Genomic DNA, 24,175 nt, shown 5'->3' with positions numbered 1-24,175 from the left:
ATTATACTAACGTAGGCTAGAAGGATACCTCTAGCACCGGTATGGCACATAGCTACGTGGTCAGTTGTAATAACTAACATCCACTGCATGTAATAGCGCTAGGAAGTGTGAATAACGTTATGATGTAAACATTGCAAATGGTGTAAAGTGGGGGTTGAAGAGGGTATGGAACTGGCCAGATGTCGCACAGCTGGGGAAACACAGAGTCCACGCTCTGGACCACTGGCCCCTAAAATCCTGTCTGAATATTTCTGGATGCTCAGGACACTCTCTCTGACTGAATATGCCTGTTTCTTGCCTCAGGAGACCCAAAAAGGTCTCAGAACTAACAACCCCCACTCTGAGACAGGGGCCAGGGCAGCGATCTCATGGGGCTGGATGTAAACACAGCAGCGTCAAGGCTAATCAGAATATTCTAACATCTGAACGTGGGAAGAGGAAGACTGAACACAAGATCCCAGAAGGGCTGAGTGACATCTTCATCACGGAACCGACAGCAGATGTGAAATAAGCCACTCAGATGTGGGGGATGCTGCTAACACGAGGTTCTAAACAGGCTGTGGCAATGAGCTCAGGTGAGGTCTTTGGGATATAGTTTATGTTCCTTCGGCTCCATCGGGAGGCAGAGGGACTCTTGGGTCATTGTGGGTCCCGGGAGTTTAGTGTGAAGACATGGTATCTGTTGTGCCCTGGAGGCTGGTTCCCTGGGGGTGGCCTTCCTCTCTGCCTGTCCCTCCAACCCTGGCATGGAGGGCTTGGTGAGGTTGGTTCATCCCTGGGCAATGGGAATGGACCTTAAGGTCCATTAAGGTGCTTTGGCTCAGGCACAGATCTCAGGTCCAACCAACAGTAGACAGGGAGGCAGAACTGGCTCCAGCAAAGCCAGTGCTCACTGAAGTTTTCCTCGGCAGTGTGCTGAGTGCTCATCACATGCCTTCCTGTGTTAGCTCATGGAATCCTCTCGACTGCATGAGCTCCGTACTATCACTATTCTCACTGAGGTGCAGGGAGGTTAGGTGACTTTGCCAAAGTCACCAGGCTAGCAAGCCATGGAGCCTGGGCTGACATCCTTGTCTGGGATCCTGTACCCCTGCATCACCCTCCTCCAGTCTCATTTGCTTTCAAAAGCCCAATTCAAAAAAAATTAAAATTAAAAAACAAAAAAACAAAAAACAAAAGCCCAATTCAGGGCAGCCCGGGTGGCTCGGTGGTTTAGCACCGCCTTCAGCCCAGGACCTGATCCTGGAGACGGGGGATCCAGTCCCACGTCGGGCTTCCTGCATTGAGACTGCTTCTCCCTCTGCCTATGTCTCTGCCTTTCTCTCTCTCTGTGTCTCTCATAAATAAATAAATAAAATCTTAAAAAAAAAAAAAAAAGCCAAATTCAGAGCCGTATTAAGCACCTGAAAGCTGCTCTTTCCAGAAGGAGACAGCAGGGGGCAGTGTAAGGAGCAAGCGTTTGAAGTTTGGCTCTCCTCCTGGGTAACCATTATCCTGAGAAACTGTCTCAGGGACATTCGGTTTTGCCCTCTAAGCGGGGAAGACATGCAAAAAACTATGAAGAGTGCCAGTCTGTAATCAGAAATAGGGCCGTCTGGGATTTCATGTTTTGTCAAAGCCACTTAAACCCACCTCCCCCACCCAAGGTCCTCCCTAGAGCAGGGACCACAATTGATGTCTTCATCTCTGTTTCAAGGTCTGGCACATAATCCGTGCTCAACAAACAGTGAGGCCCTGAATGGTGGTCGGTGGGAGGGAAGGGTATCAGCCCCGTGACCACGGTTCCTCCTCTGTACGGCAGGGTTAAGGACACCTGCACAGAGGAGCTACAGGACTCCGTGGGAGGCCGGAGAGCAGGTGACTATTGGCTTGGGCTTCAGAGTCCACGAGAGCAGGCTTGGAGGCTGCCTCTGAACTTGGTAGCCATTTCCAGCACGATCTGTGAAGGCCCATGGTCTTGGAGCGGCAGTCTTATCTTCTGTAAGACGGAGGTGGGAACAGCTCGTGTCCTGCTAAGTGACCTCATGCAAGTGACACTGTGCCTCCAGTCCTGGGTCACATGTGTGGGAGCAGGTAGGGTCAGGCTGGTCCCAGGTTTCTACAACTCCAGGGCACTGACCTTCAGCTTTCTCAACTTACCCCTCATGTGAACTTGTTTCAAACTGGCCCACGCCTGGTCTCTGGAGTATGGCTCTTGTTCCTCTTCCAGACGTGGCACTGTCCTCTCCCCTGACTTGATCCACCCTCCCTTCTCGACACCTCTCCAGAGAGCCCTTCTAGGCTCCTAGCCCTGGGACGTTTCATGTCCTCTTTTTTGGGGAGGGAGGCTCAGGACAACCCCACCTGTCCTCTCAAGTCCAAGCAGTTCTCTTGAATATCACACCCAGAGGGACAAATGTCACTTGCCCCCACAGGCACTGCAAACACACACTGGCCCCAGACTGACCTCCTGATCCCCCTACTCACTCCCCAGACCTGCTTCTGCTTTATAGAACCTCCTTCTTCTTCTGCCTTTTCCCTCCTTCCCACAGCCCCTTGAACCTGAGTCTTTTACTTCCACTTCCTGAATATCCACCGAATCCACCCACTTCTGTCTTGGCCTGTTGACACTGCTGTGGTTTGAGCTTCCGCCAATCCTGACCGAGATGGCCTCCTAACCATTCTCTCAGTGCTTTGAACTGTCTTCCCTGCAGCCCCTGAAATGATCCAAGTTGCAAGTCAGACTACATTGCTCTCTGCCTACAACCTTTCAGTGGACAAAGACGTATTTCCTGCTCTAGCTTTCTTTTAGCTAACAAGGATTGAGGGCTCATGCTACGTTCCAGGAGTGCTACTGACCACGGCCAGTCCATATCCCACTTCATTCATCCACCCATCTGCCCATCCACCCACCCATCCATCCATCCCTCTGTCCACCCAGTATACTGAAAGCCAGGGACTATGCCAGATGTTTAACAGACGCTCTATACTGTAATCCTCACAATGCTCTCGGGAGCAAATATTATTTCTTATTTTGCAAAAGAAAAAAAAAAAGCAACCGAGGTTTAGAGAGGAAGTTGCTTAAGAACATATTGGTGAGTTCTCAGGAGCAACATGTTAGCAGCTGTGGCCTATTCCCTGCCAAGGGGAAGGGCTTTGTGGAGAAGGCAGAGCTTTGGGTGACTGAATTTTCAGCACACGGCCAGGCTGCCTGGTGGGGAACCTGGGGTGAGGGGGCACTGGGATTCCTGAGGGGAACCTCAGACCCCTGCCCCGTAATCCAGGACCAGGACTGAAACATCAAGGAAAGAGTTAAGGAGGACAGCTTCCCCTTCAGCCCCTGTCCCTCCCTGGTCCCCTCCCCTCCTCCCCCGCCCTGCAGTCCCCATGAGGTCAGTGCAAACTCTGTTACCTGTCTTAGAAGGGGGTCCACAGAACCCATCCCTCCTCACCCTCCCAAATTGCAGATGGGAAAACTGAGACCTTGCCCAATACCTCAGCCTCCAAAAGTTAAGATGAAAACCCAGTCCTCTGACTGATCCAGTGCCCTGTCCACCGTTCCTCCCTAGAAATCTTACCCAAGGAGCATTGACAGCCCACGGCAGGAGAGCAGGAAGGCGGTCTTGGTGCTGGCAGGTCACCTGGAAGCCACCCGGGTTCTTGCTGTGTGAGTCAGGGAGGCCACTTCACGTCTGTGTCCTCATCTGTACAGTGGGTATAGTAATACCAAAGCCGCAGGGCTGCTGAGAGCTTCAGTGACCAATAGAGACGCACAAAGCATCTGGAATATGGTGGGTGGTCAGTCAGCGTCAGGTCCAGCTGTGCTGTCCTCAAGGAACTCGTGTTGGCCAGGAACCCAGTCCCCGCACCCACCGCGCCCCGCCAAGGGCAGTATGAAAGCATCTTGGGAACCCGATGCAGGCAGACGCCAGGGAATCCCGGGAGCGGCGGTTTCTTGCCGTCCCGGCTGTCTGATAACCCAGACGGGACGGGAGGAAACAGCCACGAGAGGAGCACACAGGGGGCGGCAGGGGTGCGGACGCGGGGCAGCACCCTCGCCGCCGGCCGTCCCGCTGGCCTCGAACGTGACCTCCCCGACACCGTGACTCGGCCCAGGGCTTGGGCTAGAGGCGGGTCGGCGGGCGCCCGCCAGGCGCGGAATGGGCGGGGCCGGGAAGGCGCCCCCGCGGCCCGGGGACCCCCGCCCCGCCCCGCCCCGCCCCGCCGCTCCCCTCCCCGCGGCGCGGACTACAGCTCCCGGCGTGCCCGGCGCGCGGCACCTGCCCGCCCCCAGCCGCCGCGCCCGCGGGTGCAGACGCCGGGCGAGCGGGGAGGATGGAGGCCGGGGAGGCAGCGCCGCCGGCGGGGACGGGCGGCCGCGCGGCGGGCGGCTGGGGCAAGTGGGTGCGGCTCAACGTGGGGGGCACGGTGTTCCTGACCACCCGGCAGACGCTGTGCCGGGAGCAGAAATCCTTCCTCAGCCGCCTGTGCCAGGGGGAAGAGCTGCAGTCGGATCGGGTGAGGCCCGCGCGGGGGGCGGCGTCGGGGCCGGGGGTCCTCTCCGCGCGACCCGGGGCGGCCGGGCCGCGAACCTGCGGGCGTCCCTCCCCGAGAGCCGGAGGCAGGAAGACCTGGCCCGAGGCGGGGAGGAGGAAGGGGATGGGAGACCGAGGGACGTGCCCATTGCCGTGGCAACGGGACGACGCCAGGCCGCGGCCATTTGGAGCATTCTGAGCACTGCCCTGGGCTCCCACCCCAGGAGGCCGAGGGGTCGGGACTCTCCCCCTCCTTCCCTAACGGGCCTGCCGCCCTGGGACGGGAGCTGCTGAGGCTGCTTCTCCCCGCTCCCCGCCCTTTGGGGTGTGGGTGGCCTAGGGGTGCAGGGAGCTCGGCGAAGTCCTGGGATGCCTCCCGAGCCGGGCTTCATCAGGGAGGAGCCCCGGCCGTCAGGCACCGTGTCTGGGCCCCCGTTCCGGCTCCGGCTCCGAGGCAAACTGCCTGCATGACCTTGGGGGGGACCCCTCCCTGCTCCCTGCTCCCTGCTCTGGGCTCAGCCTCCTGCCTGTAACCGGAGGAGGCTGCTGTGGAGGTGACCTCGAGGGCCCCTGTCCCTCATTCCCCAGCCCTCTGATGCTGTGACCTTGGGCAAGTCCCTTCACCCCTTGACGTCTCCGTTTCCCCCCTGTAGACTTGTCCGGATGCCCGCCCTGCCTCCCTGCAGGCCGAGCCTGTCCAATGAGATAGCAGCTGCTTTGGAAACTTGTAAACATCTGACATCCCCAGAATGACTGGGGATCGGATGGAGATAGTGTAGGGCTGGCTTCAGGGCAACAGCCTCTCAGAGGGACGGTCCCCGAACCCTACTCTGGGTCGGCTGCCCCTCTGAACTCACTGGATGCTCACAATGGCCGCCGGTTATGGGGGAGCGGAGTGAGGATCAGAGAAGCCAAGTCACTGGCCCAAGGTCACACAGTGAGGAAAAGGCAGAGGCAGGATTTGAACCTAGGTGTTTCTGACCCCAAGGCCTTTCTGCTCCATCATGCCACTTTGTTCCAGGGAAGAGAAGACTCTGCGTTCACTCCCTCCCTCCCATCCATACTGGGCCTGAAGGGAGGAGCGGGGAAGCCTCACTCTCCTCTCACTGCCTGTGTCCCTCATCTCCATAGGATGAGACCGGGGCCTACCTCATTGACCGTGACCCCACCTACTTTGGGCCCATCCTGAACTTTCTCCGGCATGGCAAGCTGGTGCTGGACAAGGACATGGCTGAGGAGGGTGAGTTGGTCCAGGGGACTGGCTGGGACCTGCATCCTCTAAAGTCTGCCAGGGCGTTCCGTGGAGGTCCAGAGCCATTTCTCCCTGTCAGGGGGCCGGGGGAGACATTTAACTTCTTCCCTGTTTCCTGCTGCCTTATCCCTGACAAGACTGAATCCCAAAGCCTCTGCCTGGGCTGAGCCTCGGGGCTCTGCCAAGCTGACCAGCCTGAGCTTTTGCTGGGTGCCAACAGAGAGCAGAGGGAGTGAGCCAGTGAGGCCCGCAGCCTCTGCTGTTGGCAGGGATGCCCTTTCCTCACCTCCTGGGAAGCCAGGTGTGAACGGGCTGGAGGTGGGTACGGGAGGGGGTCTGGCTCTTTTTCTGCGGGTGATCCAGTATCTCAGATGCCTGGTGAGGACTGGCAGCAGGTGGGTGGAGCAGGTGACTCTTCCCCAAATCCAGTGGCCTCTGTAGCACAGCTGGTTGTGGGTGGAGGGGGGCGGAGGGGGAGCCTACCCCCCAGCAGGGGTTTGGTTCCTCCGGGGCCCAGGTGACTGAGGCCCTATAGATGCTCACTTCTGGCTCCAGCGGATGGTGGGGAAGCCATGCCTGGAGAATATCCTCTTGGCAAAGCCTCAGCAGGGGCAGGGACTACATACAGTCAGTGCCAAGTCAACTCTTCCTTGGGGCACAGGGTGTGGCTCTGGGTCAGCTGATCCAGCCAGGCCAGCTTGGACATGTCACTTCTCCTTTCTGAGCCTCCTCTCGTGTGTATGAATTAGGGGCGGTGAGCTGCTGGGGAGAGCATGTTTTGGGAGATCGGGTGTCATGAGCCCCAGTGCTTGTAGTACAACCCATCCTTCCTCTCACGGTCTCCCTTCCTGACCCGCGGGTGGTGGGACGTGGTGATCTAGAGGCCCTAGGGCTTCACACAGAGCCCACTGTAGGCACCAGCCCCTCAGGGAGTTCAGGTGCCTGGGCCTGGGAGCAGGGCCCGCAGGGAGGGGAGGTGAACGCTCCAGCTGCGTCACAGCTGATACCTATTTGCAGATTCTGGGATTCTCCTAGTTCTCCACTCCCAGGGCCTCAGACAGGGCCGGGGCCCCCACTGAAGGGGCCGGAGGATCTGGGAAGAGACTTATGATCTGTGGGACACCAGAAAGTCACTTAATGCCCCTGTGCCTCCATGCCCACATCTGTGAAATGGGGTGACACTAGAACCTGCCTTCCTGGGCCTCTGTGAGGGTAAAAGAAACTAATACAAGTATGTCACTTGGCACAGCACCTGGCACCAAGGCCTGGGCTGCCATTATTAGCTGTCTGTCTGTCACCTGCAGGGCTCACAGGGCACACTCAGGCAGTGACACTCGGTGACCACCCACCCTGTGTCAGGTGCTGTGCGGACGCCAGGCACAGTAGGGCAGATCAGACGTGGGCCCTGTCCTCAGGGAGCCCAGAGGCCAGTCACGGAAAGGACCAGAGGGGTCCCTGCCCTGTGCAAATTTAAGGGAACTTAAAGACAGTGCCCATTCCCTTTCGCTGGAGAGGTGACTCAGTCTCTGAGACTCTCCAATCCCTTGGCTGTGTAGGGGCCATAACACCTGCTTCCCCGTGTCCCCAGCGCTCATGATGAGCATAGGAGGGCTCCAAAGTCAGAGGAGTTTGCATTTGGATCCCAGCTCTGCCGCTTGCTGGCTACGTAGCCTTGGACAGCTGCTTCTCTTTCCTGCCCTCAGTTTCCCTGATTGTTCAGTGGGGGCATGAAGGTGCCTACTTCTAGTGCTAAGAATTAACCACAGGAGAGAATGTAAAATGCTTAGCACAGTACTGGCACTTAGCATGTGCTTCAAGAACGGGAGCACATAATAGGAGGTCACCCAAGGTCCTTCTGGTGTGGCGTTCTAGGCTGCAGCCCCAGCAAGCCTGCTGCCTCTTGCTAGCCCTAAAGCGGCCCCCAGATGGGGGCACTGGCAGGGGTCCCTAGGTCACCAGGCTCAGCACAGCAGGGATGGAGGACTTGTTGGGTGGCAGCCTCTCACCCCTTCCAGAGAGAGTGTGGGATCCAAGGAAGGACACGTGCCCTCTTGCTTGAGGCCTGAACTCAAAGATGCTCAGAGATCACCCACCATGACTAGAGCGAGTGTGGGCATGGAGGCAGAGGGGACAGGGGAGAGGAGGGCATGGGGGCAGCCGAGTGACCTGGGGCTGCTCTGTCTGTGCCAGGGGTCCTGGAGGAAGCGGAATTCTACAACATCGGGCCACTCATCCGCATCATCAAAGATCGGATGGAGGAGAAGGACTATCCAGTCACACAGGTCAGCAGCCACAGAGCAGCTGTGGGGGGAGAAGAGGCTGGGGCTGGGGGAGGTAGGGGGAGCTTCCGGAGGTGGGGAGGCCAAGCTAGCCTGTAAGGGGAGGGTGTTGTCCAGCTCCCAGGCTGCCCAGCAAACTCCCCAGATTGGGACAAGGACATGGGCTTCTGTCCCTCACTGGGCTCTGTTTGCCGTGTGACCTTGGGCCCATCACACTGATCTCTGTACTTCAGTTTCCCCTTATGGAATACAGAGGTGCTGAGACCTGCACTCTTGCCTTCCTCACAAGCAAAATGGGGTCAGGGTGCAGCTCCAGGGGGCCCTGTGGGGGCAATGCAGGATGAGTAAACGGTCCATTCTGTGGGATCAGCAGACCCCAGGTGGGCATGGCACAGGTGCTGGAGTTCACATTCCTGAGCTTGGACCCTGGGTCCTGTCTACAGGATGAGCTGGAGGGGTTCTCTGCCCCTGGGGGAGATGTGGCTGGGGGCAGGTAGGCAGGTGGTGAGGCAGTATCTCCCAGCCGCAGGAGATTGAAGTGGGGAGGCTCCAGGTCCTCCTTCTTGCCCCCGTGTGTCACCTGGTTCCAGCTCTGCCGCACTTAAGCTGGGTGACCTTGAGCAAGTAAGACCTCCTCTGAGCCTCTGTGAAAATCCATAACTTGTAGGGTTTGTGGAAGGATGAAGTGGTCATGCCTGTCGAGTGCCTGGCAGGCAGCAGAAACTCAGAACCTGGCTGTCACCTTCCCCCGCTGCCCTGCCTTGCCCCCTCTCCTTCCAGGGGCATGTGGTGGGTGGGGAGAGAAGATGACAGGTACATCCATCGTCCCCCTCCTGGGGGGCCTGTCCCTCCCACGGGTGTCCTCCACGTGGCCTCTCTGCCTGCAGGTCCCCCCCAAGCACGTGTACCGTGTGCTGCAGTGCCAGGAGGAGGAGCTGACACAGATGGTCTCCACCATGTCCGACGGCTGGCGCTTTGAGCAGGTGTGCTGGGGCCCCAGGGCCACACCTGAAACCTCCAAGCTTCCGAGCAAAGCAGGTCCTTCCCTTCTGCAGCCCCAGGCTTGGGTTCCCCGCCACAGCCCCAGCCATCAAACTGAACAAGATTTCGGCAAGGCCACCTCTGGCAACTGACCGACCAGAATGAGAGGATGGAAGCCCCGCTTGCCGCAGGGCAGCTCTAGGCAACCTCTTCGGTGGGGTTCTCACGGCCACGGGGAGGGTCTACACAGCAGTACGAGCGAGTGTCTGGCTCCCAAACGACAGCTCGGGCAAGTTGAGCCATATAAGCGAGTCGACTCCATATAAGAGCCATATAAGCGAGTCGACTCCCCTTTGGGTCAGCACCTCTAGCGACAAGTCCATAGGTGCAGCTTCCAGGGTCCCTGCAAGGGACAGGCCGAGTCACAGCCTTCCTACAGCAGGGAAGCCCAAGCAGTGACTTCCCCTGAGGATTCACGGTGGCCAATTGTCCCCCGGCCCATGTGCAGTTTACCCATCAGGAGACACTTTATCACAGTGGCGTTGCCCTAGCCACACAGCTCACGGCCCACCTCTTGGGTTTCCAGATGCACAGAGCCAGCAAGTTAACCCAAGGTCGCACATGTCCTTAGAGAAGAGGAGTTTGGCGAGCCCTTTATCTGTACCCACCATAGCTCCTTGTGTGTGGGATTTGAAGAAGGGAGAAGGCTGGGGCTCCCCAGGACGGCCGACCAGTATGGAGGAACTAGCCGCAGCTGGGAGCCAGAGGCCCAGATCCACCATTTATGTGCCATGTGACCTTGAGCAAGTCACATCTCTCTGGGCCTCAGTTTCCTAATCTGTGATATGGGCCAATAGTGCTCCCTTCGCAGGACTCTCATGAAGATGGGAAAGGCCACTGATAAAGTCCCTAGCCTAGGGTAGGACTCAGGCATTGGAGCCAGCCGGTGTCATGCAGACTGTCAGCATGTAAGACTCCAGAGAGGACTCGGATTCTAATCCCTGTTCCACTCTTCCTGGCTGTGGGACGTCCTGCAGGTCACCACCTCTTCAAACCCTGTCTGCCAGAGTGGCTGATGTTTCTCACTGCCTGTCGGGTGAGGGCTCCTGGGGGCCGAATGTCATGCACAGGGCCTTGTGATTGTGGTTATTCCAGGGACCCCAGAACAAAGTTGGAGCTGCTCTTGGGAGTCTAAGGGAGTCTCTGGCAATTGCATGGGCTCCCCATGAGCTGATGGCTCCGGGACCACTGCTCATTTGCCCTCTGGCCTGAGGAGTAGACAACCTGTTCTACCTCTGCTTCCAACCTGTTCTACCTCTGCGGGGTGGCATCATGCCTAACCCCACCTTCCCTACCACTTGGTTCTGGGGCTGCTTCAGCCACATCTGGGATGGAGGGGGACGACCTGCCCATCCTAGGGCCTCCATCTGCTTGTAGAAATTGGCCTCTAGATCTGGGGCTGGGGTGAAGGGTGGGGAGCAGCAAAGATAAGGCAGTCTTCCTCCAAGGAACAGGCCTAGCCAAGCCTGTTGGAAGCAGACCTGCCACCCAGATGGGGGGTTGGTGAAAAGACTCTGACTTATTGTGGAAACTCGAAGCTGGGTGAGAACGGGAACTGCAAGATCAGGGCAGAAGTTGGTATCCTGACCTGTGCTGCTGTCTCCCCGCTAGCTGCTTTCAACCCAGCCTGTCCTCTTTCTCCCCTTGCTCCGCCCCCCAGCTGGTGAACATCGGCTCCTCCTACAACTACGGCAGTGAGGACCAGGCTGAGTTCCTGTGTGTGGTGTCCAAGGAGCTGTACAGCTCCCCACATGGGCTGAGCTCTGAGTCCAGCCGCAAAACCAAGGTGAGCCCCCAACCTCAGCTTCCCACCCTCCCTCCCCTCCCTCCTCTCCCCGCCCTCCACCTAGCCATCCCTGCTTCTTTCTCCCTCCTGCTGTACACACATAACCACCTGGTCACAGCCAATGCCATCCATCCCATGCCACCCATGGTCCCATCTGCTCACGCCGGTTACCCAGGCCTAGGCAGGGGGAGACATGAAATGGGATCGTCCTCAGGGCCCAGCAGGAGGAGACCTAGATGCTGTTTGAAAGGTGGCCACAGGGTGCACTGAACTAAGGGTTTGGCATGGTATATACCATGCTCTTCGTGACCTTGGACAATCCCTGGCCCTCTCGGCCCCTCTGTTGTGTTTTCTGAGAAGCAAAGGTAGACCATGTCCTCTCTGTGGTGCCATCAAGCTTAGAACTTCTGGGATCCAGATGGCCCATTTATTTCCCAGAAGCGGGTCAATGTCGCCCTCCTAGCTGGCCTGGGCCAGAGCAGGGAAGCCAACTCTGTTAATCCTGCCTCTTTCCCAGGCCCCTTCCTCAGGTGCTCTGCAGGAGGGCCCCGTCAGGAACTCCATGGGGCCCAGCCTTATGTTTCTGCCCTGGCCTTTGAGGCAGCAACAGCCAGCCGTGGGCAGGGGACTGAGCAGAGGTCCTGCCACCCTGAACCCAGAGCCAGTCAGAAGCCTTGAGGGCCATTGATGGGGCCAATGGGGCAGGGCAGGAAGCCAGGCTGGGAAGGGGAGAGACGATTTCTTCTGGGGGCCTGTCCCAGCGTGCTGGAGACTTATGAACCCTGGCTTCCTGTCTGTCTCTCTGCCTCCCTGTCCTGTGACTTCCCCTTCCCGTTTCGCCCTGTCAGGGCCAGTGCTGGCACTGCCTTGCAAGAGTGCAGAGTGAGCCCACTGCTCCTGCCTCTCTAGGCCAAAGCCTCAGAGCCTGGGCTGTTGGAGCCTGCTGAGGGCATTCCAGATGGGGGTGGTGTCCACCCTGGGGCCTTCCCGGGCCCCATTTCTATTCTGGGTCCTCCTAAAGTGAGGCCTTCCCAGATGCCCCTCCAGGATACCCCGGCCACACACCCGGCCTTGCTCCACGGAACAGTAGCCAGACAGATGCCAGAGTCCCCGGCAGGGCCCCTTCTCCACCCCTGCTCTAGTCCCTTCCCAGGCTCCCAGGGGCCTGGCCCAGGTGCCCCAGCTTCTCCCTCCTCAAGGCCCCCCTCCGTCTTGCCCGCCCCGAGGTGGGGCCCCTGGGGACAGCCGCGCCAGCAGGCCCTGGCCCCCGGTTAGCTCTGCACTCTTTCTTCCCTGGGTCCGCCGGCTGGTCCACAGAGCGCGGAGGAGCAGCTGGAGGAGGAGCAACAGCAGGAGGAGGAGGTGGTGGAGGTGGAACAGGTGCAGGTGGAGGCAGATACACAGGAGAAAGGTGCAGCCACCCCCCGAGGAGAATGATTGCTCATAAAAGCCGGAGCCTCCCACCCACTGCCCGCTGGAGCCAGCTGCAGATCCCGGGGGCCGGGGCCTGCGGGGGGACGGGCCGCAGGGCTAGCTCCGCCGCGCCGGCCGCCTCACCTGCATAACCATCCCTTCTCTCACTTTCTCTTCGCAGCCCTGTCATCTCAGGAGCCCGCTAACCTTTTCTCCCTCCCACCACCACCGCCTCCTCCTCCTCCGCTTCCCGCCGGAGGCCCCGCCTCATCTCCACCCACCTCTTCTTCCTCCTGGATCTCATCTGCACCCTGCCTCTTCCCTCTCTGCCCCTGCCCGGGTTTCCTCTCTGCCTGCTCGCACCTCCCTCCCGGGGCCGCCCCCCCGGGCCCGGCCCCCCGCGCCCCCCGCGCCCTCCCCCCGGGCGCCCCGGCCCCGCCTCCCCGAGCCTCCCGCCCGCCGCCGCCCGCGCCCCCTCGGGCTCCCCCCGCGCCTCGGCCTGGGGAGGGGGGCCCCGGCCGCCTCTGCCCCGGGCCCGCCGGGCGCCCCCCCGCCGCCGCCGCCGCCGCCGCCGCCGGGCCCCGCTGAGGCCGGGCCTCCCCGCCCGCAGCCTGCCCGCTCTCCGCGCCCTCACCTCTCCTTGCAGGTTCCCGTCCGCACCCCTCCGAGCTGAGGCCGCGCTGGCCGTGGGGCTCCTCCTCGGCCCCTCGCCCGCCCCCAGAGCCGCCACCCCCGGTTTGTAGCTTGGCGGAGCTGGCGGGAGGGCGGAGGCCAGGAGGGGGCGCGCTCCTCCTCCCGGACCGGAGCCCGCCGCTCGGCTGACTCCCCCCTCGCCCGTTTTGGCCTTGGCTGCGAGGCTCCGAGAGGGGAGTCAGGGGGCCCGGCCTCGGTCCCAGCCGCCCGCCTGCACCGGAGCGCCAGAGCCGGGCTGGGGAGGCGGGAGGGGAACCGGCGGCCCCGCCCCCGCCCCGGGGTGCCCTGTCTGGGGGTGGGGGGCTGGGGCCGGGAGGGGGGACGACCGCCGCCCTTGGATTCCCTGGGCCTTTAGGGGGTCAGCCAGAGCCGGCTGAGGATCGGGGTGTCACGGGAGACGTCCTGACCGGGTGCCCCCGAGCCCGCGGCTCAGTCTAACCTGCCCGCTGTGTGACCTTGGGCAAGTCACTGTCCCTCTCTGGGCCACAGTTGCCTCTAAAATGGGGACAGACAGCTGCTGTCTGTGACCTTTGCCTGAGACAGCAGGAACCTGGCCTTGACCCCCCCTCCCCTGGCCAGAGTCTTGGCGACTCCGGCCTCCGGGGCAGCCATCACCCAGCCCAGGATGGGGCATGGGGCTCCCGGATGGGCGAGCTGGGTCCCCTTCCTGCTCCCCTCCTCGGCTCTGAATCCACCTTCTCTGGGCCTCAGCCCCCCACCCTCTTCTCAGAAGGGAGCCTGTGACTCACCTACCTCTTTCTCTCTCCCTCTCTTCCCTGCCCCTCCCTCCATTTCAATCTCCTCTCTGCCCTCCCCTGGCCTTGCCTCACCCCCTCCTCACCGGCCCCGCCCTCTCTTCCCCCTCCTGTTGTTCTGACCACCCCACCCCCACCCCCCTGCCCCTTCCCCCTCTTTTTTTCTAGCTGTTACAAGCCAGAGGCACCCGGATGTGAGGCCCCAGATCACCTCCAGGGACTTGGGGTTCCGATCTGAAATCCTTTATTTTTGTACCGCGGGGTGGGCCCCGGGCTCCAGGCGGAGGAAGCACTCTCCCCCCTGCCACTTCTGTCTGCACCTGCGGGGCTCTGATTGCCCCCCGCCTCGGGGAGCCGGGCGGGGGCCCGCTGGCACCTCTCAAGGCCCGAGGTGGGCCCCGGGACCCCTGGGCAGAGCTGCCTGCGCGTGGCCGAAGTGTGGCGCTGTCCAGCTGTGTTTCCCACGCCCCCGCGGGCCCTCCCCCGGGTCCCCCAGCTGCATGAATGGTACCCTCCCCCCCCACCCGGTCACGTCTCCTCCCTGAGCCGTAGTCTCCCCGTCTGTCAAACGGGGTCACTCTCCCCACCGCCACCTACCTCACAGGGTTGTTGTGAGGTTAACAAGGAGGAGCAAGGCCCCAGAATGCCCTCGGGGAGTGTACCGAGCACCAGACTGGAGGGTGGCCCTCCCCCAGAAGGGGCAGGGCCTGCTCAGCCCCAGAAGGAGATCCAGGTATTGGTGGGATGAAGGGTGCGGGGTTGGCCGTGTGGGAAGAAGGGGGAGGGTGGCTCAGCCTCCACCTGGGCTGCTCCCACCCCTGTCTGCACTGCTGGGTGCAGGGGGCCCTGGCCAGGAGAGGGCAGGCAGGGGCAGGTGGGTGCAGTGCGGCCATTCAGGAACTAGTGATGAGGGCCAGGGGGCCACTCCTCCCTTTGCCCTGGGAGAGCCTAGGGGTAGCAGGGGCTGAGCAAGGGGCCCCTCCTGCATTTATGATCCCCCCCCCACACACCCTGGGCTGTGTCCAACCCGCCATGTAATAAAACTTGAAGAAACAGCCGCTGGGCTGCCTCCCTCTCTTCCTCTGGGCCACTGTCGGGGACGGGGCTAAATTCAAGGTGGGGTCAATGACATGTGGGTAATGAGGCTTTTTCCTAAAGCCTGGGGACACTGCCCTGTGGTCACTGTGCTGTGTATTGGGGGAGGGAGGTCACAGCTCCATCCTCTGCCCAGCAGCCAAACAAGGGCACCAACTCCCCCTTGCTGGGAGAGTTTTGGCAATTCCCCGCCCTCTCTGGGCCTCCAGTAACTCACCTGTAAAGTGAAGGCTTGGACCAGGTGACTTCCTAGGCCCAACCCCTGGAGCCATGCAGGTCTCTTCCTGCCTCTGGGCAGCAACAGGGAATGCTGAGGGGGTAGGGGGCTCCCAGAATCAGGATGGCAGAACCCGCCCCCAACTTCCCAGCCTCAGCCCACCATTCCTGTGGCCCTTTGCTCCAACCTCTGCTGCACCCTGACCAACCCCATACCCCCTCTGCTTCCTGCTGTGCCTTTCCTTGGTCCCCTCTACTCCTCCCTATCGCTACCACCCTTCTGCCCCAAGTCCCAGGAAATAGAAACACTGGGCCCGCGCTCCGCCTTCTTTCCGAGCCCTCTGGACCCCAGGCTTCAGCAGGACCTCCCACCCCAGCCCACCTGGCCAGTCCCTTCACAGACCTGGTCCTCCCAAATGTCTACCTTGCTTCCCTGCCCTGGCCTCTTAGCACTGCTAGGAACATCCCTGCAGAGCAGGGGTCCCCTGCGCAGAGACCCTCCCCAGAGCTGCCCGCCGCTCCACTCAAGCCTGGGGGACCCTTGCCACTCCCCTGAGGACATTTGGTTCGCTGGACTGACCTCATGTTCTGTGTCCAACTCTGTAGAAAGTCACCAGGAGGCTTGTTAAGCCAACAGATTGTCCTTTGTGGCCCCCCAGTTCTGACCCCCTAAGGCTAGGGAGGGCCCTGCAAATTTGCGTTTTAGCCAGGGGCCCCCAACACTGCATCTGCAGCCTCTGTGAGAAGCCTGAGAGGCTCAGGGTGGGATGCTTTAACATCCTGTCCCCACCCAGGGCTCCCCGCAAGTGTCTGCTCTGCTCCTCCCCCAGGCGGGGCCAGCGGGCAAGTGAACTTAGGCTTGTGCCCCCAGGAGCCACTCCCTGGCTTTGACATCCTCCCCACCCAGGGTCCCTGCCTTTGACATTTCCCCTCACCCAGGTTCCCCTTCCCTAGCTGGGAAGCTAGACTCCGAGGAAAATGTGTCCACACTTGACTCCCCACTTCCTTACCTCTTCCTCTGCACCCAGACGGCACCACTGACTCTCCCTAACCACTCCCACTTGGTTGCTAAAGTTCCACCCCCAGTTCCCCTCCAGCTCTGGGTGGTTCCACACTCCTCAGCAGCCCCCTCTGGGGGAGCCCCCCTGCCGTGTCTGTCTCCCCCCCCCCCTTCAGTCTCTTCTGAAGAGGGTCTCTGAAATACCTCCTCCAGACCTCAAGCCCCACCCACCTCCAGCACACCTCCCTCCCAGAGGCACCCCAAGTTCTGACACCTCCTCAGAGTCCCTCCCCAGGCCAGGCAGTGGCAGTTACTCCACTAGCCTTTGGGACAGACCCCAGGGAGTGGTCCTGGGTGGCGGCTCCTGCCTCACCCAACCCCAACACTGAGGGTCCTTCATGTCCATCCCCGCTGCCTGGCTGGCTCATTAGATCCCCTCCTCTCCCCGCTGGATCTCAGCAGTGGCCTCCTCTCAGCCTCCCTGCCTCCCGCTCCTGCGCTGGTGCCTCCACACTGGTGTGTGCTGGTGGTCCTTCTAAAATGTGAATCCACTCGTGGCACTCCCCTGCTTTAGAGCCTTCTTCTGTGGCTCCCCACAGCACCCAGCGTCAAGTCCTTAGCTCAACTCCAGATTCTTTCTCATCTGATCTCAGTTTGCTCGCCTCTCAACCTCTGTTTAATTCAAAACAGCTCACCAACATGCCCTGTTCTTTTAGGACATAGGCCTTTACACATGCAGTTCCCCTGTCTGGAATGCCCTTCTCCACCTTGGTCACCTTTGGGCTTCAACTCAAATCTCACCTCCTCCAGGCAGCCTTCGCTGACTTCCCGAGTTCCATGCTACTCCAGAGCCCCTTCACGCTGGATTGTCATCCCCACCCTTCCTGAGACCAGGGGCTGAGTTCTGTGCCTCTCTGTGACCCCAGCACTGTGGTTGACGCGTAGTAGGAGACTGAGGGGTTGCTGAATGCAAAGGGAGTGTTGTGCTGAGAAGTGCTGGACTGGGAACCAAGAGGGTTCTACACCAGGCTTCACTCTGAAGCCTCCTGGTATGATCCTGAGATGGCTCCGCCCCTCTGCCTCAGTTTCCTCCCAAGCTTGCAGACAGAGCCCATCACTCCTCCCATCCTTCACTCCTATCCAGGGGTCACCAAACCACTGCCTTCCTGGGGTTGCTCCAAGGACCTGAACAACTGGCCTGAAGGTGACCCCTGACCCCACCTTGGCCTTCTAGACATTTGGCAAACAGGCTGAGCTGGAAGCAGGGTCCGCTGTCAAAATGTAGGGTTGGTGCCCCAGGGCCCCAGTCAAACCCCACAGCAGGGCCTCAGATCAAACAACTTTATTCCACAGGGTGGTGGAGCTCACTTCCAGGTGAGAGTGGGCAGTGGAGGCCCAGGGGACAGGTGGTAGGGTGAGGACCCTAGACCTGGGGCTCCCCCACCCTTTGGCTTATGGTGGCAGCTGGCCCACTTGGCTGTCTCTAGGGCTCTGGGGGCCCCTCCCTGTGGGCGCCTTCTATCCCCACCCCTCAAGTTCACAGGCTGGATCTGCTCTCTGCATTGGCGGGGGGGTTGGAGCTCAGACACCCCTGTTGGGACCTGGAAGCCCCGTTATCACTGCTGAACCATTCCCAGTGGGCAGCAGAGGAAGGGGAAGGAGGAGAGAGAATCAGGAGGCAAAAGGGCTAGATGTGAACCCCTCCAGCGGGCTGGCTGACCATCCAGGCCCTGCGGTGCAGGGGGAGTTGACCTCCGCGGGGCCCTGCTGCCCCCACAATTACTTGCTCCCCTGACTAGTGGGTGCTCTGGACTCTCTGAGTCCAGCAGGTGGGCCCCAGCTCTGCAGGAAGGGGAGCTCCTCAGGTCAGCACCTGTTGGATCCAGCCAATCACACCTGTGATGCGGGTGTAGACACCAAAGTAGTTGGGCCGGCCGCAGCCCAGGCCCCAGCTGACCAGCCCTGCCAGGAACCAGCGGCCACTGGGTTCCTTGCACACTAACGGGCCTCCCGAGTCGCCCTGAAAGGGGGAGAGGAGAGATGGGGTGGCATCAGGGTAAGCCCGGCGTCCTGATGCCGGGAGTTTCCCAAGGGATAGCAAGAGAGTCACATCCCCTTTTGAAACCTTTGCTTGCCTTGCCCCTGATCGATGGGGAGAGGCTAAAGCAGCCGGCCCCGTCCTTCTGTGGGTCCTGGCTGTTGTGGAAGTGTGCGTGTGTCCCCATGCCCCACTCCTTTCTACCTCCCTTCTGTGCGCTCCTGTTCCTAGTGACTGTGTCACCGTGGGCCAAGCGCCTCGCTCAGAGGGGCAGTGGAACTGGGTTGGAGCCTTAGACCTGCCCACCCAGCTCTCTTGTGAACTTGGCGCAAGCCCCTCCACTTCCCTGAACCTCAGTTTCCTTATCTGTAAAGTTGGGACAGCGATCCCCACCTTGCAGGAAGGCTGTGAGGCTTCAGCAGGCTGGTGTGAGCAGAGGGCCAGGCCTTGTGTGATGTGAGCGCCGCCCTCCCTCCCACCTCCGGGCCCCCCAGTCCCCTGCCCCAGGAGTCACCTGGCAGGCATCCTTCTTGCCCTTCCGGTAGCCGGCACACAGCATGCGTGGTGTCACCTGGTAGCGATAGGCCTCGCTGCATAGGTCCTGCGGGATCAGCTGCACATCCACCTTCTGCAGACCATTGCTGGTGGGGCCTGCCGGGGCGGTGGAGGGTGGAAGGCAGAGATGAGATCTGACTCTTCCTTCCGCTGTTCCCCTTGCCTCTCCGGATCCCCCTTCATCTCTCCTGCTCTGCCCGTCTCCTCTGCCTCCACCTCTCCATTGCTCTGTTCTGGCCCCTTGTGGGCTCCCTCCAAAGAGTCCCTACCCAAAGCCTATCCGGACGAGCCCCCCCACACACACACACACAAACACTGTCCTTCCTGCTTGAGACTTCTTGGCCACCCCACTCTGCTCTGTGACAGCCCCTGGAAGATATTTCCAGAGCACATCTGACCCTTACACTCTCTGCCTAAAATTCATTAGTATCCCTCCACTGTCCAGCCGGGTGCTTTGCCACGATGCTTCATGTTAGAGCCCCCAGGGAGCTTCAGTCTGCACTGCGCCTGGTCCCACCCTGAGATCTGGTCTGTTTGGCTAGGGTGGGGCTCAATGATGGTGTTTTCCTGGAAGCATCTCAGATGGATTTAAAGTGCAGGTCAGGCTAAATCCTGGCTGAGGCTCCTTACAATGGCCTACGAGGCCCTCCTGTCCTTCCTCTCAATCCTCACCCACATTCGCTTGCCCCCAACTCCCCTCTGGTGCAGGGTGTTCTCAGGACCCTGGGTTGCCATCTATGCCCTTAACCAGAACACCTTTCTCCCCAGCTGGGACTGGGACACTGCTGACTCATCCTTCCAGCCTCAGCTTAGACAGCCCCTCCTCTAGAAGCTTCCCTGACCCCACCTGGTTGGGTACCTCCTCTGGGCTGCCAAGGCCAGCTCTACTCCCCTACCTATGTCCACTCTTAGCACTGTTCCCCCCGCCCCAAGAATGTTCTTTCCATCTTTATGCCAACTCAAAGCCTGGCATGTAGTAGGTGCTCATAAACATGTCCTTGAATGAGTGAGCCAAATTAACCAATCCTTGCTTTACCACTGTTCTCCATCATCCCCTTGAATGAGTTACTGTGCATCTGAGCCTCAGTTTGTCCATCTTTAACTTATCTCTATACCCCTTCCTGCCTCAGGTTGTAAATTATTGTACCCATCTTTAAAGGTGCCTGTTTTAAGGATGCAGGGCATGGCTGTGGATATGGCAGCCTGGGCCTGTATTCACAGAACAGGGGTGGCCCCTAGGGGTGGTCAGTTTAGGTGGGAAGGGGAGAAACCTCCTGCTTCAGGGGCAGTAGCAAGAACAGCAGGGCTCTGGGGTCAGGCAGTCATAGGTGCCAACCCTCTCTGGCTATGTGACTTGGAGCAACTGCTAAAATGGGACAATAATACCCACCCCTAGGGGTATTGGTTGGCTTAAATGAGACCACATTCCCTAAAATCCAACCTCAAGGTAGGAAGCCATCTCTGTGCAAGGAGCAGAGTTTGGAGCTTGCCTGTGGGCTGTTGCCTTCCTCACCTGCCCCATCACTTCCCACATATTCCCCAAGATAACCTCCCATGCCCTCAGTTCCCTTTAAAGGCCTTCAGGAAGGAGGGAAGGGCTGAGAAGGCGGGAGCCACCCACTATAGTAAAAGCTTGTTTTCTTCTGTGACATCGAGCCCCCGTTAATCACAGGACCAGAGGGACCGGGGGTTGGAGCTTTGGGGACCCCTTGCCACCCCCACCTTACTCCAGGCTGGTAAGCATGGGGAGGCAGACCACACCCCATCTCCCCGCTCCCCAACAGCCGGCTCACCACCCTCACGCAGGGCGCCCCAGCCCGTGATCCAGCAGTGTAGGCCGGGCTCGAAGAAGTGGGAGCGCGCAGGCAGGCAAACGGGGCGCACGGCGGCCGAGCGCACCACGGGGTGGTCGAGCTGCAGCAGGGCCACATCGTAGTCGTGGCTGTCCTCCTCGTGGTAAGGGTGCAGGAGCAGGCGGCTCACCTTGAAGGACACCTCGCCCGGCCAACGCGAGCTTTGCCACACTTTGCCCAGGAATACGGTCCACAGCGCTGGGGAGGCCATGCTGGGGTGGGGGTGGGGGTCCACGCTCAGCCGCTGCTGCTCTGACCCCAGGCCCTTAGGCTAGCCAGCTTCCTACCCGGACACCCATCCCTTCCCTGCTCTGGAAAGCCCGTAGCTGCTGGGCCGTACAGCCAGTGACACTGGTGCTGGAGTCCACCTGCCTGGGTTCCAATCCCAGCTTCATCCCTCCCTGGATGTGTGTGCACCTCTCTAGGCCTCAGTCTCCTCATCTGTGAAACAGGAACAGTGTCTTCTACTCCTATGTTACTGGAAGGAATTTACTATGACTGTGCATGCAAAAAAAAAAAAGTTAGCACAGTACCAGGCAATGGAATATTTCCCTCCTTTTTTCTGCACTTTACAGATGGGGCTGCTGTGAGCTCGCTGAGACCTGCTGGTCCTCACTAGGAGGGGTGGGCATTGAGTATGGAGCAATCAGCAGAGACTGGGCAGTAAAGGACCATGGGTGCCAGGTCAACATCCAGGTCTTTCTTTACCTCATGGTCTGTGGGGCGCCAGGGAGGCAGTGAGAGAAGAGGTCAGGCTGCACCAGAAAGAGCACCCAGCCTCCTGGGTAGGGGATGCAAAACGGAGCCGGGCTCTGGGCCACCTGGAGTGATGTGTGCACAGTGCTGGTGATAGTGTGGACAGGCAGCGGCTAAGGATTGGTCTGATGCACCAAGAGGACTTGCCATCTGGCTCTGGATGTAAGGGGCAGGGGATGGGGTGCCCTGATAGCTGGGGATTGTGTAGACCCAGGACAGAAGAGGAGGTGTGGAGGGTAATCCAGGACTGGCTGTTCTGGGGGTCAGGGCGGGGCCCAAGAGATGGGGCTGGGGGTGGAGAGGGGGCATCGTCAGCCACCATGCAGGTGGAGAAGATGTCTATGGGGCTGGGTGGGATGTCCCTTCTTGGAGGCTTCTTGGGCCCCACTCACCAGGTCACAGCACCTGGAGGGGGGTCATGGCCTGTGGCCAGGCCAGGCACTTCTGTTCTGTGCTGTACCCCTGGTGTCTGCACAGCTCCCTAGTACAAGAAATACTGCTGAATGGATGAGTGAGTGAATGAGTGAATGAATGAATGAATCACTGACCCAACCTAACGCAAGATACCAGAAATGGAACAGAGAGGTTGAGCAACATTTCCAGGGGCACAGACTATGTTCGTGGTGGAGCCAGGACAGCAAGTCCCCCGGCCGCTCACCATCCTTCCCTCCTTCCTGGATCTCAGACCCATGTCCCTCCCTGCCAGGCCTCCATCTCTCCTCCTCCATCTCTCGTGGTCTAGGTCCCCATGTCCCCCCACTCACCTGTCGTCCTGGAAGCAGTGGGCAGCTGTTATCACCCAGCGGTCAGCGATGAGCGCCCCCCCGCAGATGTGTCGGCCTCGAATCTGGAGGCTGGCCTGCCAGGGCCACTCGCCCTCTGAAGACACGGCCCCGCCCACTATGCGGCCAGAAGGGCCCTGGAGGCCACAGTCTGGGGGCGCAGGGGGTGGTGGGGGAGGACAGGGACGGCCAGAAGCCAGTGAGGAATGGACAGAGGCAGACAGAGAAGGGGAGGCAGGAAGGCCAAAGGAAAGATGAAGGGATGGGAGAGAATGAAGGAGAGGCAGGACCCAGGGCGGGTGCAGAGGAGAGACAGAAAGAGACAACGTGAGTTCTCCCTCAGCTCCCAGCGTGGGCCCCCTCCCTCCCACATTCCAGGGCCCCCAGGGGGACAGGGGCTTTTGCCCACCCGCCTGTTGGGGGCTCACCACAGTGCTGCTCGTCCGAGCCGTCCCGGCAGTCAGGCAGCCCATCACACTGCGGGTTGGGCTTCTTCACGCAGCTGCGGTCCTCACACTGGAAGGTGAATGTCCCACAAGGCACCCCTGGGGGAGAGGGGTGGGGGCAGGACACGGAGGGTGGGCCCCTGAGCCCCAGGGAGCCTCCAAGATGAGGCCCAGGGAAGATGGAGCCTGGAAGAGGCCAGGAGGAGACTGGGGAGGGGTCCCTTGAGCTCGCTGAAGGGTCCCCTGAGGTTCCTGAAAGGTCTAAAGGCAGGACATATCGCTTCCCTGTGTCCCTTCACCCCCCTCAGACTGGCCTGTGGAGAGCAAGGCTGCATCTCCCCCACAGACTGCGCCTCCTGAGGTCACGTCTGCCTCCCCGGGTGGACCCGAAGGCAGAACTGTTCCTCCACTGCCCATCGGCTCCCAAGAGCAGGGCTGTGCCTCTCCCATCAGTCTAAGGCTCCTCTCCGAGCCCGGCCTTCCTCCAGACCCTGGCCCCACCTAGCCGCCCACCTGCTCCTCACTGTCTTTGCCATAAAGAACTTTCTGCACCACCACCTGGTCTTGGCCTACTCTCCTTCCCTCCTGCCTATTTAAATCTTATCTCTCTGCAAGGCCAAGTTCAAAGTCCACCTCCTCTAGGAAGCTTTCCCTGCCTGATGTTCTCCTGCACTCCAGTCTTCCCATGCTACTGGACATGAAGTCCAGAAGGCGTTGGGCCAGAGACAGTCACCCATCAGGTCTTCCTACTAGCAGATAATCCCAAAGCACAGGGACCACCTCTCTGGTGTCTTTTATTCCCACTCCCTCACTCTGCTCACCTATCACTGGGGGTCTGTAGGTGTTGGATGGGTGGGTGGGGTGGATGGATGGATGGATGGATGGATGGATGGATGGATGGATAAAACAATGGACACAGACAGGAGATTGGGCAGACCAACAAATGGGTGGATTGATGGTCCAGTGGGGAGACTGACAAACAGAAGGATGGATAAATGAGTGGATATAAGGACCAACAGACCAACAGCTAACAACAACAAGTTAGCTCAGTGGATGGATGCATACACGCATTCACAGATGGATGAAAGATGGAAAGATGAACACAAAGACAGATGAACTGATAAATGGGTAGGTTGATGGCTCAGTGGATAGGGAGACAGGTGGGTGGACAGGCAGATGAATGGATGGATGAGTGGATGTATGAATTGATGGACAGATAGATGGTTGGGGAGACCATAAGATGGATGGATGGATGGATGGATGGATGGATGGATGGATGGATGGATGGATAAGCATCCATTCAGATAGTTGGTGAGTCTTTGACAAGAAGGCAGAAACCTCTGCTGAAGAAGCATGCAGGAAGTCTGGGCTGTCTGGCTAAGCCCATTATTTGGTTTCCCTCTAGAGAGCTGGTCATACCCACCCTACCTTCCTGGCAGTGCTCTTCGTCACTCCCATTGAGACAGTCAGGCTGCCGGTCACAGACTCTGGACAGTGAGATGCAGGTGCTGTCTTCTTGGCACTGGAATGTGGCTCTGCAAACTACATGGGGACACACAGAGGAGGCAGGTGAGAGGAAGGCCGAGGAGCCAGGCTGGGACTTTGTGCTGCCTGTAGAACCTGTACTGTATTATATGCCGTGACTACAGATCTCTTTCTCAGCTACTTTACGTGCGAGTTTCATAGCAACCCTTGAGATAC

The 24,175-nt window shown here is 59.8% G+C and overlaps 2 protein-coding genes across 2 annotated transcripts in view; one reads left to right on the top strand and one right to left on the bottom strand.

The window, feature by feature from the left end:
• The first annotated feature begins 4,286 nt into the window (after positions 1-4,286).
• Positions 4,287-14,106, top strand: KCTD17 (potassium channel tetramerization domain containing 17). Its single transcript, XM_038550665.1, is given in 10 exon segments — positions 4,287-4,497; positions 5,646-5,754; positions 7,957-8,048; positions 8,933-9,028; positions 10,747-10,872; positions 12,190-12,283; positions 12,467-12,544; positions 12,932-12,965; positions 12,967-13,020; positions 13,902-14,106. Coding segments are annotated over 10 exon segments (936 nt in total). The 5' UTR covers positions 4,287-4,314; the 3' UTR covers positions 13,972-14,106.
• A 3,264-nt stretch (positions 14,107-17,370) lies between these two features.
• The window catches only part of TMPRSS6 (transmembrane serine protease 6), a 37,168-nt gene continuing 30,363 nt past the window's right edge, over positions 17,371-24,175 (bottom strand). The window contains exons 13-18 of the mRNA XM_038550664.1: positions 23,903-24,016; positions 22,457-22,573; positions 22,011-22,179; positions 20,431-20,702; positions 18,597-18,733; positions 17,371-18,064 (exon numbers count right to left, since the gene is read on the bottom strand). Of these exons, the coding sequence (XP_038406592.1) occupies positions 17,906-18,064; positions 18,597-18,733; positions 20,431-20,702; positions 22,011-22,179; positions 22,457-22,573; positions 23,903-24,016 (968 nt within the window). The 3' untranslated portion in view covers positions 17,371-17,905. The remainder of the gene's footprint in view (positions 18,065-18,596; positions 18,734-20,430; positions 20,703-22,010; positions 22,180-22,456; positions 22,574-23,902; positions 24,017-24,175) is intronic.

The sequence above is a fragment of the Canis lupus genome, chromosome 10 (genome assembly GCF_011100685.1).
Source record: "Canis lupus familiaris isolate Mischka breed German Shepherd chromosome 10, alternate assembly UU_Cfam_GSD_1.0, whole genome shotgun sequence".
NCBI lineage: Eukaryota > Metazoa > Chordata > Mammalia > Carnivora > Canidae > Canis > Canis lupus.
This window is presented reverse-complemented; position numbering and strand designations above follow the sequence as displayed.